Here is a 19,643-nt window from a genome sequence, read left to right on the forward strand (position 1 = left end):
ATATTGTTGATCCCTTGTTGTCTGCATATTGAAGTCAGTAATAATGCACTTAACCTATAGATGCTATCTATTTTACGTTATTATGCACCTTTTCCCGGTCCGCTCTGTTCCACTTCTTCACATTATGGAACGCGAAAAGGGCAAACTTATTTCGTTGCTTAGTTTAACGTAAGTATAGACAACGACGTAAGTCTAGACAACGGAATTTTATACATCAACGTGAGTTTGAGCAACCATGGTAAAACAGCAGTTTTAGTTTAGACAGCAACAAACTTAGTTTAGACAACGAAATATTGTTGCTTTATTACTTTTCGCGTTCCATATCACATAGGCTAGTTTATCTGACGCCAGAGGAAGCTATACCCGCCAGAACGTTTGAAAAGCAACACGATATGATTATTCATGACCATTTAACCGTAATAACTCTCTTGATTGGTCAGTGATGAAATATGTCCGGTATGTGAACACGATCTTACCTCGGTGCTTCTGTTTACATCCATTCCCGTAGAAGTCTTGTATCGAGCTTCATTAAGCCACAGAGTTCTGTGATTAATCGGGATCTTTGTCTTCAGAAGTCCTTTCGAAGAGGTTATTAGCAAAGGTAAGATTTTTGTTATTAATTCATATTTCACATATTTGAATGTTTCCTTTTGCATGAATTCTTTAGATCGATTTTACGAGGCTAGTTGTAAGAAAATCTAAATGCCAATATATAAGGTTTGGATTCACCTATATAGCCAGACTTGTGTATACTGTATAGCGTAAACACGGTAGGGCGGGTTCATTAGCTATACCATCATTAGCTATACCATATACATTATATCATATCATATTGGCGTAGTTCACACAGCAAGACTCTCTATTGCCTTGGAATGTGTTTTATAGAGCGGGTGTCGTTTATTTCGTCGATTTATGAAGTACAACTTACAGGGTTATATACTTTTGAAGAATGTGTTGCATCAAGGTTAACGTTGTGAAGTTTCGACGAAGATTAGCTGAGGAATATATGGGTGTCACGTGATATATGTAACTGCCAAATGAGTGTGTTGACTCGCATATAGTGAAGACCGAGTGGTTAACTAAAGTTAATCGATGTCTTGTTAAGAAGACCACCAAATGACAGTCCCCATGTAAATGCTAGCATAATTTAGATAGCAAAATACTGCCCACAAGATAACCCAAACTTCAAAGTGATAAGTGGTGAGCGTTGACGCCTCCCCAGAGGGACGGGAATGTTACCCTTCCCTGTTTGTTTCCAAATAAAACCCACCATCAGCGTTAGTGAATTAAGTCAATAGTTAATAATCTCACTGACATTCTTTATAGACAAGACTTTTATATATATATAATTGGTTATTCCAACATAGTTACCGTAATAAGCGTAGAGTGAGACTGCGGGATGTGTTGTCATACTAATATCTATTAGGCCTACTTCTATATAGGGCATATTGAACTATATTGAGTGTACGTTAAAAAAGGCCTAAGCCTCAGTCATCTGAAATTGACATTTGCCGTTTTTGTCTGACAAAATGCATATTGTCACGCGTCTGTGTAACATGAACTAACAATGGCTCGTCCTTTGAGCATAAAGTGACGTCATTATTTAATCAGATGACATTCCTTTCCGATGATTGTATTTTCTGTTATACAATACTTTTCAATGCCAGGTTCAAATGAATTTGTAATGTATATACATCGCGTATTGGGGTGCACGAGGAGGAGTGAGGAGTAAACCAATGGAGAGGGGAGGGGAAGCGGGGGGGGGGGCTTGGAACGCTCTTGTGAGATTTATTAAAACACATTAAAGACAACAGACGTGGGTCTCTTACATCCGAGGGGAAATCATGCAAAAAGTATCATACTTCCAGGATCTATAGTTTCTCTTGATCCGTCGTCCCACGTACGAGGGCCGATAATAAGGCCAATTTCGAACCTGGTGGTGCGAAATTTATTTTTGGGAGGTATGTCTTCTTTGCCACCATCGATAGTTACTGCCTTCATGGCACGACTCCCTACTGCATTCAACACACCCTATGCGATACATTACGTGACTCCCCGTGATTTTTCACTAAGGTCTTCCGATAACGTTGCTGGTATATGGAAGAAGTGACCCTTCCCCCTTCCCGTCCCCGTCTTCGTCTCCACACACACACGCGCGCATGGTGGTTTCGTCTTTCTTAATTGCGCCTTCCCTAAGCAAAATTTAATATGCTCGCAAATTACTGACGTCAAATTTGCATTGTCATTATAGGACCATTAAAAATGACTTTTAGTAAACACGGCTATCAGTCTATTTTTTTTTCTAAATAACATATGTAATATTTGAGAAATGACCCTTTAAGGCGCATTTTATGTTAATGGATTAAAGTAACTAGGCTACTCAATCTCAATCGAAAACGTTTGTGACCTCGAAGGAAATGTATACAAAGGAGTTACTAATTATCAGAGGGAAATAATGTTGAATGTCTGCAAAGTTATACATTGAAATACATTTTTTTATTACAATTTATAAAAATAAAGGAATAACATCATGGCGTATGCCGAGGGGCCGACTTTATCAGCACTTTATCTTGTTTAATGGTAAACATCTTGAAAACCGGAATCTATAGATACCTACCTTCCCAGCACTCAAATATTTGCTTTCTCATTGACTATTACGTATCAACATTAAGTCTTCGCCTAAAATCCTCCTTTAGAGGAACCCTATGCATAACATATGCCTTTTGAGAAGGGGGATGGGGTAGGGTCATATTTTGATGTTCTTGTTTGTCCCCTTGTCTCCTTAATTTACATAGTATTCACTTCAGAATCGTTTGTAAACAGGCAGTATAGACTACAGTGGTTTTCAATATCGTTCCTCTATTCATAAGACTTAAGTACTGTTCTTAACAAACAAAAAATTCTTGAAAATCTGATCATGAGGGTAACCTTATCTAGGGGTGACGGTACCCTCACCAGGATGTGTCACCGAAATTTGTTGTATTGATTACCATATGTAACAATAATAATGATGATAATAATATCAGTTTAACCATTGAAAATACATTGCAAATTATATTTCTTTCAGTAGGTGCCCGAAAAATTCTCAGCATATTGCCCGAATTTTCACAAACATTTTTGGTTGGGGGCTGCAGCCCCCCCCCAGCCCCGCCGCCTCCTATGCCTATGCATGTGGTGGTATACCTCGCCTGGAGTCGGGCTCCGGCGTCGTGGGCCTTGTAGTCTAAAAATCATGTGAGAGACTATTGTAATTGATGCATTTGGATATATATATGTGCACGGTTTACACAAGTGTGGAAAAATTAGGTGATGTCTGGATATGAAGAAAGTTGAAAAGAAAATGATTATATACCTCTTAGGTAAGAACCACGTATCACTTGGTCTGATAGGTTAGTTTGCAACGAGGTACCCACTGCCAACCTCCACCCGCTCCACCAATGTCGTGCCGATGAATGCCATATATATAAATATATATTGGTTAGTGTGTCCGCATATAAAGCGGGAGGCCCGGGTTCGAATCCCGGTGGAGGCTGGAAGTTTTTTCACTGTTCTGGATTTTTCAACTCACTACGATTTCAATTTAAATATATTCATTTGCCTTTGTCGTTTACCTCTATTTCATTAACAAAGTCTGTTCAAAGTATCTCTTTCGACATCCGGCTTTAGGAATCACAAATGATTAGGTATAGTTGGCTCACATCGGATACGTTATTGCGTCTCAATATGACTATAGCCCTGAGACTAAGAATTAGATTACACACATGCGCAGTTTGAAGCATCCGTTTGGTCATTTTCGACAAAAGTGGGAATATGTTTACTATATATCTTTTGTAAAATAAATTTGAACATTACCAAATTGCCCAAACGAGATTCAGTGAATGAAGAAACCCAGACATATCGCATTTATTTTACCTATCATTATATAGGCTATACCGGAATCAAACTTAAGTTGAGTAAGAGTAAACATGAAGCCTAACTTAAAGTGACATCAAAATGTCTCATACATCAGCTTCCACGATGCGACAAATAGACCTGGATAGGATTTCGGTACTTTTATGGTATGGTAAGGAGTCGTATGGTATCGTACTGAGGTCATACCCAGTGCAACGCTGTTACATAGTATACCACACCGCCCGTATACCTGACATTGACTTGGCCTCCCTCAAATACACTGCAGAGATGCTAATAGTCTTAATTCATTACAAAGAACTGAGATGAAGAGGAGGAGAGCGACAAAGAGAGAGAGAGAGAAGTGAGAGGTAGGTGGAGAGAGAGGAGGAGAGATTGTCGTATCATATGACCCTTACTTGACCGTTGGATGTGGAATGTACGTCAAAAATAACTTGACCTTTAGGATAGCATGGTCTTGAGTCTCTTGACAATGAGTGATCGGACAATATGCCGTTTAATTGATACGACTTTTTGTGTAGTATATGAAGACGTTAGTACACAGTGTCACTGATATCGTAATTCGGGGCTTGCTAGAAACTTGATTAACTTATCGAAAACGACATCTTAATGAATTATGGAATGTTATAATCCTTTATTTCATAGTCAAACCATTGCTATTTATAATACTTCATCAAAAAAATGTAAGGTTCTTCGCTATTAGCAGAACATATAACAGTGTCGCATGCCCAGTGCCCCACCAGCAAGGAATACCCCCTACTTTTATTTTATTTTCAGCTATGATTTTTAAGTGGGCAGGGAGGGGTGGACACACCCCAGGTGGGATCAAGGTGTGGCAACGTACTGTATTTGCCCCAGCAACCTGGTGCTTTTAATTTCCCAGATCAAACTGTTGAGTTTTATTTTCACAATAAAATTATACTGTTTTTCTTCTGAAGTGTTAGGACACGTGTTTGGGTTAGCGTATATATAGTAGTCTGACTATGAAATAACCATTTTAGTATAAATTATAGGAATCCATCTGTAGTGGAATTGGTTCATTCCTACCATATGTATGTAGATGACATAGGAAGAAGTTAAGGTTCAGTTCGATTTATATCGTGGGATTGTGAAGTTGTGACAAATTGAAACCAAAACTACAACTTTGTAAAGCCAATGTATGAACGTAATAATGTCTTCAGGATACACAACCAATTGATAGAACTTCTAAATGATTCTGTAAGCAAATCATTAACCGGATTTTTGTGTCTTCATATTGTGACGCATGTTCACTTAGCTAGGGAAAGCTTGGCTTGCCATTTTGAGGAGCTATATAGGTTGCAATAACCGTTTGGTGTAAGTTTTAGTAAACCTTCCATGAAATTATAGGTCAAGAATGGAAGTCAATGATGAAACTATATCTATATGTCACAACAAATTTACCTGACAAAGACAACCCCACCCATTCTCGCGTCTATGCACGTATGCTCCCATTAACATAACAATAGCATACAGCATGCGCTTTTGGCGACCCTTCAACGCATGGAGCCATGCTTGCATTAATTTAAAGTAATCCTCATCTACATTGACCCTATCGGTCCGGACGAGCTCATTATCAATTTACGAATACATTCATCCGGATGCCGACTTCATCGCTTGGCTATCACCACACTAGAAACATCTGGCCATGTGATAAATCATTATGTACCAGTGTATACAAAAACCATCTGGTTTTTTCTTCTATGTTTGACTAGATATAAGATGAAAGAGAATAATTTATTGCATTTTCGGCGGGCAATAAAAATTAACCGGGAAATTTCATTACCGTTTGATCTTTATGGACCTGCAGTGTACAAGCAACTGTACGAGTATAATCTCTGAATCTCGTAAGGATTTTTATATATCCATCTATCGAAGATGATGTCACATTACTTCTTTGAGGATTTCAATGGTATCTCTAAAATTCAGCCAATGAAGAAATGTCTAGGTTTTTTCTTCTTCTACTCAATGGTGTTGACTTTTGGAGCTTCATAAATTGACACCGGTGTACATGGACTGCGTCCTGGAATATTTGGTGGTAGTTTATTATTTAAGCGATGGGTTTGGATTTGGATTCGATCGATGTGTGTATGGGCTGTAACTGTAAAATGAATATAATTTGGGGTAGGGTCCGAATGTATGATTTATGGTTCGTGATAAAGTTGATGAGACGGTAATAAATCGTGAACTGGAAGAAGAATAGATTTGTTTCTCAAAATTCTTTTTGTGCCTGGACAGCCAGAGTCTCATTTTAACACGAGGGGAGGGGGGGGGGGGGCATTGCTCTGTGTATAAGAGGTTAATGGAATCTGGAAGAACACTGTTGTTTTATGTCATTATAATACATAAACATATTGTGACGTTTCACGTTACTGCCTATTGCCACTGGTGGGAAATCGTTGTTTACGTTTATTCAGACTTAACAAGGTGAAGGAATACTTATTTTAGCAAAAATCTATCATATTCAGAATACGGAAATATCGGAAACCGTGTTGCAAAATGACTTTCCCCCATCAACCAACATAAAAGCTTATCAATAAAAGGGCATCGGTATTTGCGAAATATTTTTTTCGAACGATATTTTCGACTTTCTGAACGTCGAAACTGTATATTCCCACTTTCACTGTCACTTAACACGACACAGTAAGGCAAGATGCCTCATTAAAGTAAATTCCTATTGGACAACAGTTAGCTTAAGCTGCCTCGCTGAAGTCGGAACATAAGTGACCATTATTTGAATTTCTAGCATATCTGGGGCCGGTACTGAAAACATTTATTGTATGAGTCACTGTTTTGCTGGATCAAACCGTAGAAAATGGTTTCGTTTATCCTTATATACCGGTATTTCCATGGACTCAAATGATGTACAGAGCGACAAATCACGGTCATGTATACACTGTCAGACATACTGACTATACGTCAGGATAAACATTTCAACTTATACCTTTTTACGAAGAGAAGGGGTCATATTTTATGTGAGTGCTGCCAGCAAACCTATGATTATATTGTTTATTCGAAGTTTGTGATTTCTTGACACACCACATAATGTCTAAAGTTTTGTTGCTAAGCGTTTAAAACTGCGCTTGCGCGTTTGTCGCCAATTTTGTTGCGGTTTTAATTGAAAGCTATATATTAGTTACTTCAAAAACATTCCTGATTCTAGATACAATATATAGTATGAATATTAATAGCGATTTAATTTTTTATGTTATACCCTATATTTTCGATCTTATATATATATAAAAAAAGAAGAAAAATAATACAAAAACAAACGAATAGATACAAATCAAAGTATAAGAGAATAAAACCTACAACAGACACCATATAGATACATTGTATGCGTTATCGAAGAATCATGGTTTATTATATGGAACCTAAAAATAGATGCGAGGTAAATATACTGAAAGCGAAATCCTGAATTATACTATATAGAATGGCATCATCGTCTATGTATTGTAAAGTTGATGAGCGGAGAGACATAACTCTCTGTCACAATTTCACAGTTTATAGCTAATATTTGTGGGTTCCTTGTTCAATGCCGTTAGATCACTAACTTGTTTCAAGTGTTTGTTCACTTCTGATCATGTAAGTTCTAATTGCTTAATTGTGATCATAAAATAAACGAAACGAAGGAGGGTGTATTATACTAAGGGGTGGACGGACCGCAAACTCACAACGCACACAAGCCCACGCATTATAAGAAGCACTTATGGTACACTATTCCCCCCTGACCGTCTATCATTTATGAGTTAATAATTAGGCTACTAAACTTAAAAAATATTTTCACTGATTAATGATTGCAATACTTTCAGTTTAGTCAAAGAGCTTAAGTTGGGTTTCTTATAGCTGTTTACTTTCTATATATATATATATAAACTATACATGTTACTACTGTGTTAAGAATAAGTTATTTTTATATTAACCTACACAGTAAGGGCTCCATATGCTTCCATTAAAAGGAAGTATATAAGCGTAATGACTGCATAATTACCAAACGACAAACCTAAGCTACTACAACAGTTCTATTCGTTGGATTCGGTACAGCATATGTAAGTTGCCTTTCGTAACTGTATATATATATATATATATATATATATATATATATATATATATATATATATATATATATATATATATATATATATATATATATATATATATATATATATATATATATATATATATATATATATATATATATATATATATATATATATATATATATATATATATATATATATATATATATATATATATATATATATATATATATATATATACAAACGAAGTTTTCCACTGTGAGAAGCTGTCGAGTTGCTTTGCGATATTGAGAATATAATTGCATCAATGCCATGACAGGCTGTGCTATGGCAAGCGTCGGACCGTAAGGTATTTCAAAAATTCTTTCCTACATCTGGGTGAATACGTGAAATTTAAATGGTGAGTGTGCAGATAACGAATGTAGAGGGTTCCAGACGGCAACCTCAGTTGAAGATTTCCGTTACGTCTGCAACGTGAAAAGACTCCAAAACGATCGTCATGTGCATTAAAGAAACGACTCGTAACTATATTAGCGCGATGTTCAAGCTCCGCACAAACTATATGTACACGCGAGGATATAACGGTCCCTTTGTAGTAAACGTGCACTGTCCGAAGGACATAATAAGATTTTACCCTTTTAGTCCCATGTAAACTGCTTTGAGATATTTGTTGTTGTTGTTTACAACCCGTTCCTGATATTAATAGGCATAGTTGTTACTGTAACAATATAGGTCTATATGTCCATCTGATATGAACGCGTTGCAGACCTATCTAGGGCGAAGCGTAACTTCTGAAAAAATGGTAATTGGACTTAGGCGATGGACGCAACTGTCGCTGCATGGTATGGCAAGGAATGTTCCAACGCAAATGATTAGAACGTTTGACCTTTCTACATGATAATGTCCTGCTTTCTTCAGCGGCGCTGCTTTGGATTGGAAATAAAATATTCTTATTGAAAATTGATTAATTACGGGAGTTGCTCTTTTACTTTATGATCGACAAGCAAGATAGATGTTAGGAAACTTATACCTTATATACCTTATAATAATAATAACCAGCCAGTTATTTTTATGACGCTTAAGCGACCACGAATGTGGGAGAGAAGTCGACAAGGGCTTATGGATTACAACTTTTACGTCGGATACTGGCTTCCAATTCAACATTTTAGCTCAAAACTTTGGAATCTTTGCAATTTAGAAAGTCATTTCAGATGGCATCACCATAGGTTGCTTTTGGATGAAAAACCATTCACTTACTATATGACCCGGCCGGGGATCGAATCCCCGAACCCTCACATTGCTAAGCCTCATTGCTTCAAATGTTTGTGTTGGCAAAGGTTAAAGGTTAATAGTCCTGACTTTTCAATTCTATATTTGTATTTTCTTCAGAGGTATATAGAGACAAAAAAAAAAAAAAAATAGAGCACAAGCTTTACACTTGACGGATCACAAGTAGATTTTTCGTACATACAGAAAACAAAAATGTTATACGTGAAAAATATAGCTAAACATTATTTACGAAAAGGTATAAGCTAACTGTGACCATTGACGTATTCATGCTGATTTCGTGATTTTGGTTTTACATGAATAATAAACATCTGAGTTTGGTAACGACCTTATTAGACTCCATATACAGATCGTACCTTGTTTCAAAATCCTCCAATGAACGGAAAGGGTTTGAAAAGAACATAAGCGATAAACTTTTGTATAACCGTTTATATAACCGATTCTTCAAGCTTGGTTAAGTAGTACATATAGTATTATTACGTATACCGTCCGGGTCAATGTCAATTACTCTTCATTGAAAAAAAACACAACAAAAACGGGAGAAATTTTTCGTACAATTATAATAATGACTTTTCCCTCTTTGCTTTCAAGATATTTTCACCTTTAACAAATTATATCTGCCATATCATTACGTTGGGAATAATTTGGAGGATCAAAGACTCTAGGAAATAAATTCTTAAAACTTCTAGCAATTTTCTTTTTTCTAACATGATACTATTTGGGGTCAACAGTGGTGACCTTTAACGGTCCGTTAATCGTGTCAAAGTTATTATGTTAATTTTGACTCGTGAGCTGGGGTCATCTTTTGAAAAATAATGATTAAATTTGATGTTGCCTTTCGACAGCATTGATCAAGATGTCGGACGAGAAGACTGGAATGGTGAAGGCGAAGAAGTATGATTGGAAGGATTCTAATCTTGCTCTGTTTGGTTCGGACACTGAGAAATCAGTCAAGAAAGAATCCGCTCAACATGAGCTGGCGTGGAAGAATGCCGGGTCGAAGGTCGGAATTCAAGTATGGCGTATCAAAAAATTCAAGGTTGTTCATTGGCCCAGGGAAGATTACGGTCAATTCTACAACGGGGATTCTTATATCGTCCTCAATACATACGTAAGTTATTGAATTATTCATATGCAACTTATTAAATCCATCACTGCATGCATATAATTTATGAACTTTTATTCCCATTCACGTAATTATTATTACAGTTATGCTTATAATTTTAAGGGTATACGTCCTGTAGGGAAAGTAAATTTCCATGATGAAAAAAAGGACATACTTCCTTAAGTTCATATATATGAAGAAGAAAGAATATTTCCTTTACCGAAGGTGTGGATAATACGTGTCCCAATTCCATCCGTTTGAAGAATGATGTAAGAAACTAAACTTGTCATTATGAACGAGAATATAGCTGTATTGGAAGAGTAAACAAATATGTCCGTATGTATACAAAATCAATTACGCCCTTGGAGGGCCTGATTATGGTCACAAATAAATTATATAGCAGCTGAATTAATAATAAAGTGCGCGTTAAGTAACACGCTTTGGCGCTGATTTTGGTAATTACAAAGTATCAGTTTTGTACTTTATTTTAAAACATCAAGAATAAAAGCAACAAATTAAAAAAGAAACAAATATGATTTTTATCTTATAAGATGTACACCCTATAACTAATACTATAAGATAACAAATTTGATTTTAATTTGATTGGTTTTATTTTATTATTTTTATCTTCAGAAAAAGAAAGACAGTGACAGCGAGGAACTCTTACACGATGTTCACTTTTGGATTGGTGAATTTTCCACTCAGGTTGGTTATGACGTCATAAATCAAATCTTATTTGATGGTGGAATCCATCTTATTTTGAAATCAAATCTTATTTTGTATCTGGCAACTCGTTCAATGCAACATATTCTAACTCCTTCTGCACTATCTGTTACATTACTGCGACACAGAAGATGACTATATGAGCAAAACTTTGGTGAGAAAAGAAAGATGACGAAAATCTGCAAGCGAATATGTTCTTTCCCTCATTTTTTTGTTCTAACCCCCCCCCCACCCCTTCCTTCCCCCTATCCACGGCAGCCGTTCCTACTTATCTTTATGACGTGGCGTATTATTCCAAATTTATTACATCGGTTGTACTACTTATTAATTCCCAAATTCTGCCATTTTCTGTTGGACTGCTGTTCAAAGACAACGTTATAACAGGAAAAGGAGATTTCACTGCTAAAATTTGGTTCATAATTCAATTAAATTGTATGAAATCAAATATCAAAGACCATTTTCGTTGGTGTTTAAAAATCCAAATTTGTTTTCGCTGTAAAGTTATGTTGGATTGGCTTTGTTGTTTTTACTCTGCATGTTTGTTTAATTTTGATCGTAATCCATTATGTACTTAATATGCTAATTTATTTAAATGGTTTACTTTTATCTAACCAATCAGGATGAGTATGGTACAGCTGCGTATAAGACTGTCGAATTGGATCACTACTTGGACGATAAACCGATTCAACATCGTGAGGTCATGAAACACGAATCCGAGCTATTTAAGACTTATTTCCTTCCTTTCTCGTGAGTATACTTGACAAAACACTGAAATGACAGTTTGAAGTCAACAAGTGAAAAATAAATAAATAAATAAACCTTCCAAAATCTTGAATCTTTCAGAATCCTAAACGGTGGTGCGGACAGTGGTTTCCGCCATGTTGGTCCTAAGACGTATCAGCCACGACTTCTTCACTTTTACGGGAAATCTAGGTACAAGATCATCGTGAAAGAGGTAACGTGTACAGCACAGTATCTATCTGTCTGTCTGTCTGTCTATCTGTCTATATAACAAAGATTCAATTGTTCACTTCCTGCTGCAAGAGTGCTTTTAGAATACATAGATGTAGAGCAAATAATATGATATAGTATACCTATAATGTTGTAAATTACATTATAGGTATACTATATCATACATATATCATTCAGTGTCATATATATATATATATATATATATATATATATATATATATATATATATACATATATATATATATGTATGTCCAAAGGTTCGAAACCGGTCTTTCGAGATCCTGCTTTAGGAATCACAAATGATTTCGAGTTGGTTAGCATCATGTTTGATCTCTAGAGTAAGGCAAAATATGTCACCAAAAATAGAACTAGTATTGTTCGATACCGGTGACAAACGACTACAGTAGAATTATGACCTTCCTTACCGGTTTCGAACCTCTGGACATACAATAAGCGTCCATAGCCTAGCGGTTAGGGTGTCCGCGTACAGAGCTTGAGGCACGGGCTCGAATCCCGGTGGAGGCTGGAAGTTTTATCACTGTTCTTGCATTTCCAACTCATTACGATTTTCAATTATATATATATATAAATATATATATATATGCACATTGAATGTCTAAATGTTGGTCTTCTGTTCTGTAGCGCCCTCTGTCACGAAGGTGTCTCACTGATGATGATGTTTTCATCCTGGACAATGGACTCAACATCTACCAATGGAACGGCTCTGAAAGCAGCAAAGACGAACGAATAAGGGTAAACGAAACAGTCTTTTATTTTGATTAAAGATACATTGGCAATCTCGGTGGTCTATAAACACATTTTTTCAGTAGGTCTATACTCTTTTGTATAGTAAATAATCATCACACAATCACGATAATGTTGGCTTTCGTAAAACATTTAATTGGACGTATACTTTCACGTCGACCGAAACTAACAACTAAAGAACCGTACTCCTTTGTTTTGGTTTGAATTTGTTCATTCTCTCGATCTCGGTGAATGGACCCCCCCCCCCCCCCCGTTTTGTTTTGGGAAGAGATAGTGTGATCATGTATATGAACCAATAGTACGTAAAACGATTGAAGAGTATACATGAGGGATCGGTTAGTGGTTCGTGTTTACATTGGAATGCATTATGGCCCGCCGGTTTAAGATTGTGTGTATAATATTTGTTCCCTTTTTTAAGAAAACAAATCGTCATCATTACGTATTCAGTGACCCAAATAAACTTGAGGGATTATTTAAAACGGCTTATCAGTTCGAAACTGAAATATTATTTATGTTGTTCTGCCAAAGCTCTATCTTGGTTAAAGTTTCTTTAATAGAATCTGTAAGAAAAAAAGGGGGTGGGGGGTCTTACTTATATCATACTAATGAATATTTTACTGAAACTCAAAGACCATGTTGAGCTAATATATAATATAGATCTTTGGTGAGAAAAACTCTCCCTAGACAACTTTGAGAAATCTTGCTCCGTTTGGGAGATATACTACTTGAAATGTCGTGTGGGGAAGTGTGATTTTTGTCGTAGTGCCACTGCGAGCTGAAACCTTTACACTTTCTCTTTGTTTTTAAGCGTTATATATCCAAAGTGAAATGTTAACAGCGTAGAAACTGCAATGACTGGCCATCATAAGGCCAAGTTAAGCACTTCTATATGACTTTGCAACAACAATCACCATTACAGAAAAGAAAGCATTATAATAAGATAAGAAATACAATAAGAAATATGAAGCGAATACGGCTTCGATAAATGTCATATTTAGACATTTAGACTTGCTCACGTCATTGAACTTGTGCAAGAAGGAACATCAAACCTGTGATATTTCCCAAATAAAATCAGATTTTTCTTAGCTAGCTATTTGTGGAAGTTGTTCATTAAAATTGATCTTTATCACATAAACCAGTCATGGTGGCTGCTGGGGTTGTGTCTCATTTAGCATCTGTGTGCATATAGATGTGATAAGGTTATAGCTTACTGATCACAAGCTTCAATTTAGACATACCCCCTCTATTAACCCAAAACTTACTAGGCACAGTGACCCCTATTGCATATACAAGAGAGAGAGAGAGGTATCGCTGGGAACTTTCCCGCATGATTAGTTACGTAACTACAACTACTGAATACTACTACTGAAAACTACTACTACTGAATACGTACTACTACTGAATACCCTGCATTTGTGATGACGACATCAAACTTTTGTTTTAGAAACAAGACAAAAAAAAAACCCGACATAAATCAGATTGTTTCCTGTTTAGAGTATATAATATAGAGGTGACACAGTCCGATATGGTGAGAGACCACCCATCACCCCCTGCTGGGGTTAAGTTCATGTGTAGTATCTGTTTCCCTGTCAAAGAAAATCGTGACGACACACACCTGACGATGATCACACTGTCACAGTCTCCATGTAATTGGAAGACTGGGGTTGAGAGTGGATCAGTCGTTTGGTTTTCGAGTCCAGGTTTTTTTTTTTTCTTGGAATGACTTTTACTCAAAAAGTTTACCCTTCCATGCAGTGCAGTGTGTTGTCTGTATATGCTTATTCAATGTTTCTCAAATATCTTTATACGCAGGCTATGCAGTACATTTCTAACATGAAAGCCGAGCGCGGCCGTGCTATCAGTGAAACTCTGGATTCAAAGTTCACGAACCCGAAGCATAAATTCTTCACGCTTCTCCCTGATATACCAGTCGATGAAGAGGATGAAGCCGACGCAAACGACGACTCCACACCGACCTTATTCAGGTGAAATTGTGATATGTTTTCATTAATTATGAAAATTCTTAAAATTTGTTATTTTTTTTTTTAATTGCAGAGAGTATAATTTGCAGTATCATCACTTATTCCCCGTATATACGTTATACTGCCGTGAATGGTCTGTAAACAGAGAAAGCAATAGTTGAATATAATTTTTATCTTTCAAAACTTTAGTTTTGTTTGAGTCAATTTGCCAAAATCGGTTGGCGTTAACTCGATCACCTCTCGTAGGATAGGAAGTTTTGTGGATACTTATTTATAGCGAACAATGTTCACCGTTCATGAGCAGTTTCAGATGTTGCGAAAAGACTGGGTGACCGAGCATCGTAAGCACTTGAAGCAATACGTATCAATCTGCAAAAAAAACCTTGGGTAAAGACTTGACGAACATAATCAAGTCTGTCACAATTTGGTATTATGCGTTCTTGCGTGTGAGATAATTTCCTACTTTTTCTGCGTAATCTCACTCCCCCCCCCCCACCCCACCACTCCACCTCCCTTCTTACACTCCTTCTCCTCTGCTCCTATTCTAAATAAGTAGTGGTTCATGCACCTACTCTAGGGAAAAGGGACGGGGGGCAGGGGGGGGGGGGTCCGATGTCAATTACCGTTAATAGTAACAATATCAGAAATGGCAAGAATCTTTTAACATTTTCATTGATTTTTTTCCACAGACTCTCTAATGATGGCGGTAACCTCTCGTTCACTGGCGTAGCATCAGGCGCATTGCCACTTCCTCGAGCTAAGCTGGACTCTGGGGTGAGACACTTATTATTAGGGGGTGGGGGAATTGGGGACTCTAAAAGGCGACGGGATGGTGTGAGGGGTGGGGAACATGCCAACGTGCGGAGACAGTATTCGATTCCTCATTCTTCTGTTTAAGAGATTGTAGGAAGTCTCGACTAACTGGAGTTATGGGCTACCAAAATTGTCTAGTCCAAGATAAAACATGTAGCCTAACAGCACTTTATACTTTGAATAACATATATTTCACAAAACCACGATACTGATACACCAACTTTAGGCTAAATCGTTTAATTTGTTTTAATCTTAGGATGGGTGCATGTGAGTACTGGGGGGGGATGGATAAACGAAAGCTAGTTTCTTGGGATTCAAAGAGATATATGGCTAGCTTGCAAAAGTATGGATAATTTAGTGAGGTGTTACACTTGCCATGCCGTAGGCAGTAATGCTCACAGTTGGATGACTACTGTAAATGATAGAGATGTGGGAATTAGGGCTCTTGTGACAACACTGAGTATATAGAGAGGAATCAACAGACATTTATGAAAACATTTTGCCGCTAAACAATGCAATGTGAAGTACTAATTCATCTTCGTTGTATCACTTTACAATTTTTTGTATCAGGACGTTTTCGTAGCTGACGCAGTCAGTGAGTGTTTCGTATGGATTGGCAATGGTGCCGATTCCAAGGAACGCCAAAACGCCATGGCATACGCGCACGTGAGTTATTTTGTTGTTGTTTGCATGTGTCAGTTTAATCGTGTTATAATGGTCATGAACAAAGCAGGTATGCCATTGCCTCAATATGTATCTTAATATCTAGCTAAATGATCGCATTCAACATCGTTAACAATGATCGAGTTTTTAAATCACTTCTGAAAACACACCTATTTCGCCGGAAACATTTTCCAATCTAAGGCTACGCGCATTATAGGGTACCGTTCTTGTCATGTTGCTTTTATTATTGTTTAGTCATTTGTAATTCATTTTCTTCATATTTAAGCGTGGATTCCTTCGTTTTCTGTGTCAACTTGTTCGATCTGGACTACTTTATTGCTGTTTAATTACTTTATTTCATCGCTGTATCAAGTTTATTCTTTATTATGTGAAGTGCTTTGAGATCACATTTTGATGATAAGGTGCTATATATAAGAATAACTTATTATTATTAAAGTCCCAGACATTTTTTTTTCGGGATATTATATATTTGTAATATATATTCCTTCTCCTCTCCTCAGTCCTACCTCTCGAAGTCGAAGCATCCTCTCATCCCCATCACTGTTGTTAGTGAAGGAAGGGAGTCTGAATCTTTCCTCAAAGTGGTGGCATAGTTAGTGATGTCACGCACACTCCCGCTGCTAGTCTTCTGCTTTCCTGCACTTATATGTAAATGCTAAGTAGATGGTTCTAGATGATCATAATAAATACTAGTTTTGAATTTCAATAATCACAATCACTGAAATATGTTTGGTATAATCTTACGGTATCATAGGGGCAATTCGTTGATTTACTATATGGAATCGAAACATGTATATGTCTCGTAAGAATGTCAGTGATGTGAAATACATGCATGTTTGGACAACGTAGATGATCCTTTATGTACGTTCGTACGAAACCCGCACTGAGCATGCGTCGAGTAAGACATGAGTACGGAAAATGTGTATATTTCATATGAAACATTGTGAAATACATTCATGACAAGGTAAATAATCGTATGTTTTGTTTCATACGAAACTGACATGGATCATGCATTGATTAATTTATATGAAGTTAAAAAATGTATACATTTTTCACGAATGTTTTTTTTACAAAACAAATGTGTAAGATATGAAAATCGATCGTTTTATGTACGTTTCGTACGAAACTGCAGTGTAGCACGGCGAAAAGGTGTATATTTCGCACACACAAACAAATATCCTTAAAATACATGCATGACAAGGGGGTATATATTATCGTTTTGTACGTTTCGTACGAAATTTGCCAAAGAGCATACGTTGACTAAGATAGGAAGAGTAATTTCATGTCAATCGATTTCACCGTTTACATTTTTTTTTTAGATGGGCTGTATGATACCGTAAGATTACCATGTATTCTTGCTTAAGGACTGTTTTAGCATAGCGGAAAAGACAAAAAAATATTAAAGAGGTCATAAAACTGATGAATAATCATATTTGTAAACTACAAGAGCCAATTTTAATATCACTTATTAAATCAATATTAGCGCAACTTTATATTGTGATCTTGTGTGATCATTACTACACATCACGTGGATAGGCCATCTGGGAATTGGCTTACGGTATCTTAAATTCCCTCAGGCTATTGATATCGCAAAGCAAGGCCAGATATATATATATATATATATATATATATATATATATATATATATATATATATATGTATATATATATATATTTATATATATTACATTATATATATTACATTATATATATATTACATTATATATATATATTACATTATATATATATATGTAATACATTATTATAGTTTGCACCATTCCCGTCATAAGCTGCATGGCAACCCACCACCAAAGGCATAAATAACAATACTGTTTAAAAAGGAATATACTAATATGTTATTACATGAATTGCCATACAAGTTTGGAATTGGTAAAGAGGACCCTAAAATTTGCTTAACCCCATACATGGTTATGTCTCTCTCCCATTCTTTACCTTTCCAAACTGCAACAGCCGGTCTGTTCGGATATAAATATACAGACAAAGAATACATTGTAAACCTACGCACATTTGTATTCACAACTTTTGTACAAAAACGTGTTGACACATGAAATCTACATTTTTGTTGTTGTGAAAATTGAACATTTTTTTACTGTTATATTACGAACTGCTTGTAAACCTTTGCCAATGTTCAATCATAAATATTGAACTCTTTAAAGCGACAGTGTAATTGTAAATTGAAATAATTCACTTTTTACATAAATTCTTAAATGTATAAGAAACGGTAATTTATATTTGTAGATCATATACTAGTTAATAACTGTATTATGTTACAATATGTCAATTCTCTTGACAGGAAGCAAACTAGACGATTTCTGTTTGTGAATAAAGAACAAATGCTTCATCAAGAAAAGAGAGAGAAAAAAAAAGTTATTATCGATTTCACTATATGCAACAGCAATGCTTTTTAAGGATCTTTTGTATGTTACTTTTTTTTTGTAGAATATTTCACCGCACTGTTAATGCTTATGTAGTAGTAAGCACTTTGCACACTTAACTAATCACAGACTGATGAAAAAAAGGAGGTATGGAAGAAAACACAATGGATGTCTTATGTTCTTATATTTGCGTACGTCATTGGGTGTATATACATTTGCGCGCAGCATGATCAATGCGTGAAAACCCATATCATAGTATCCAAATTAATGAAATCTTGTTGCATAAAGGTATGCAGCTTTACATTTGATGATGAGTTTGGTCCGTAGGGAGGAGGTGGAGGGTTGGGGGGGGGGCAGGTGCGGATCTAAGATGTTAAAAAGGAGGGTGTACTGCCATATTGTCGTTGCAGTGGACTACCGTGTAGGCGGGTCTGTGGTCCTGTTTTATTTTTTTTTTTTTAAACGTGAAATGGCTCATTTTGAAGCGTGAAATGGCTCATTTTGAAGCATAGTTAGACTTTAAGGTTTTATATTTAGGTCTACACGCAATGTTGTACTTATAACTACTTTAATAGTGATTAATGTACACCTCCCCCCCCCCCCCCCTTTCGACCCTGTAGAGCCTGGACAGAGAAGTTACAGTTTTAAGACGAAACCATATGTCTGTACGATTTTTGTCTGTTACGAACGGGATCCATGGATGGTAACTGAAAACTCGAGTCGGGACAGTTGTAAATTATTTTAACTAACAGCTAATCTATGATGGCAGCATTTAATAACCTTGGGAGCTGAATCAAAATTATCACATGACAACATTCTGACCTCAGTTGGCATTGTTCGCAATACACTTATAGGGTGTGAAGACTCGCGCAAAAGAAGACGTCTAATGCCGGTAATCTGACCTTGTTTCGAATGAGGTGTAAAAAATGTGTTAGACACCACCATCGACC

At 36.3% G+C, this 19,643-nt stretch overlaps 1 protein-coding gene across 2 annotated transcripts; it reads left to right on the forward strand.

The window, feature by feature from the left end:
- The first annotated feature begins 441 nt into the window (after positions 1-441).
- On the forward strand, positions 442-18,858 carry LOC139968864 (gelsolin-like protein 2). Of its 2 annotated transcripts, none has more exons than XM_071973445.1 (10): positions 442-601; positions 10,100-10,365; positions 10,993-11,064; positions 11,702-11,829; positions 11,926-12,037; positions 12,697-12,807; positions 14,632-14,804; positions 15,491-15,575; positions 16,185-16,280; positions 16,799-18,858. In XM_071973445.1, exons 2-10 carry the CDS (start codon positions 10,111-10,113, stop codon positions 16,889-16,891), a joined length of 1,125 nt encoding a protein of 374 aa, XP_071829546.1. In that variant the 5' UTR covers positions 442-601; positions 10,100-10,110; the 3' UTR covers positions 16,892-18,858. The 2 variants fall into 2 exon arrangements, with proteins under 2 accessions (XP_071829546.1, XP_071829547.1); XM_071973446.1 differs by lacking the exon at positions 442-601 and adding an exon at positions 7,844-7,976.
- Positions 18,859-19,643: the final 785 nt, after the last annotated feature.

This window comes from Apostichopus japonicus, chromosome 6, assembly GCF_037975245.1.
Source record: "Apostichopus japonicus isolate 1M-3 chromosome 6, ASM3797524v1, whole genome shotgun sequence".
Lineage (NCBI taxonomy): Eukaryota > Metazoa > Echinodermata > Holothuroidea > Aspidochirotida > Stichopodidae > Apostichopus > Apostichopus japonicus.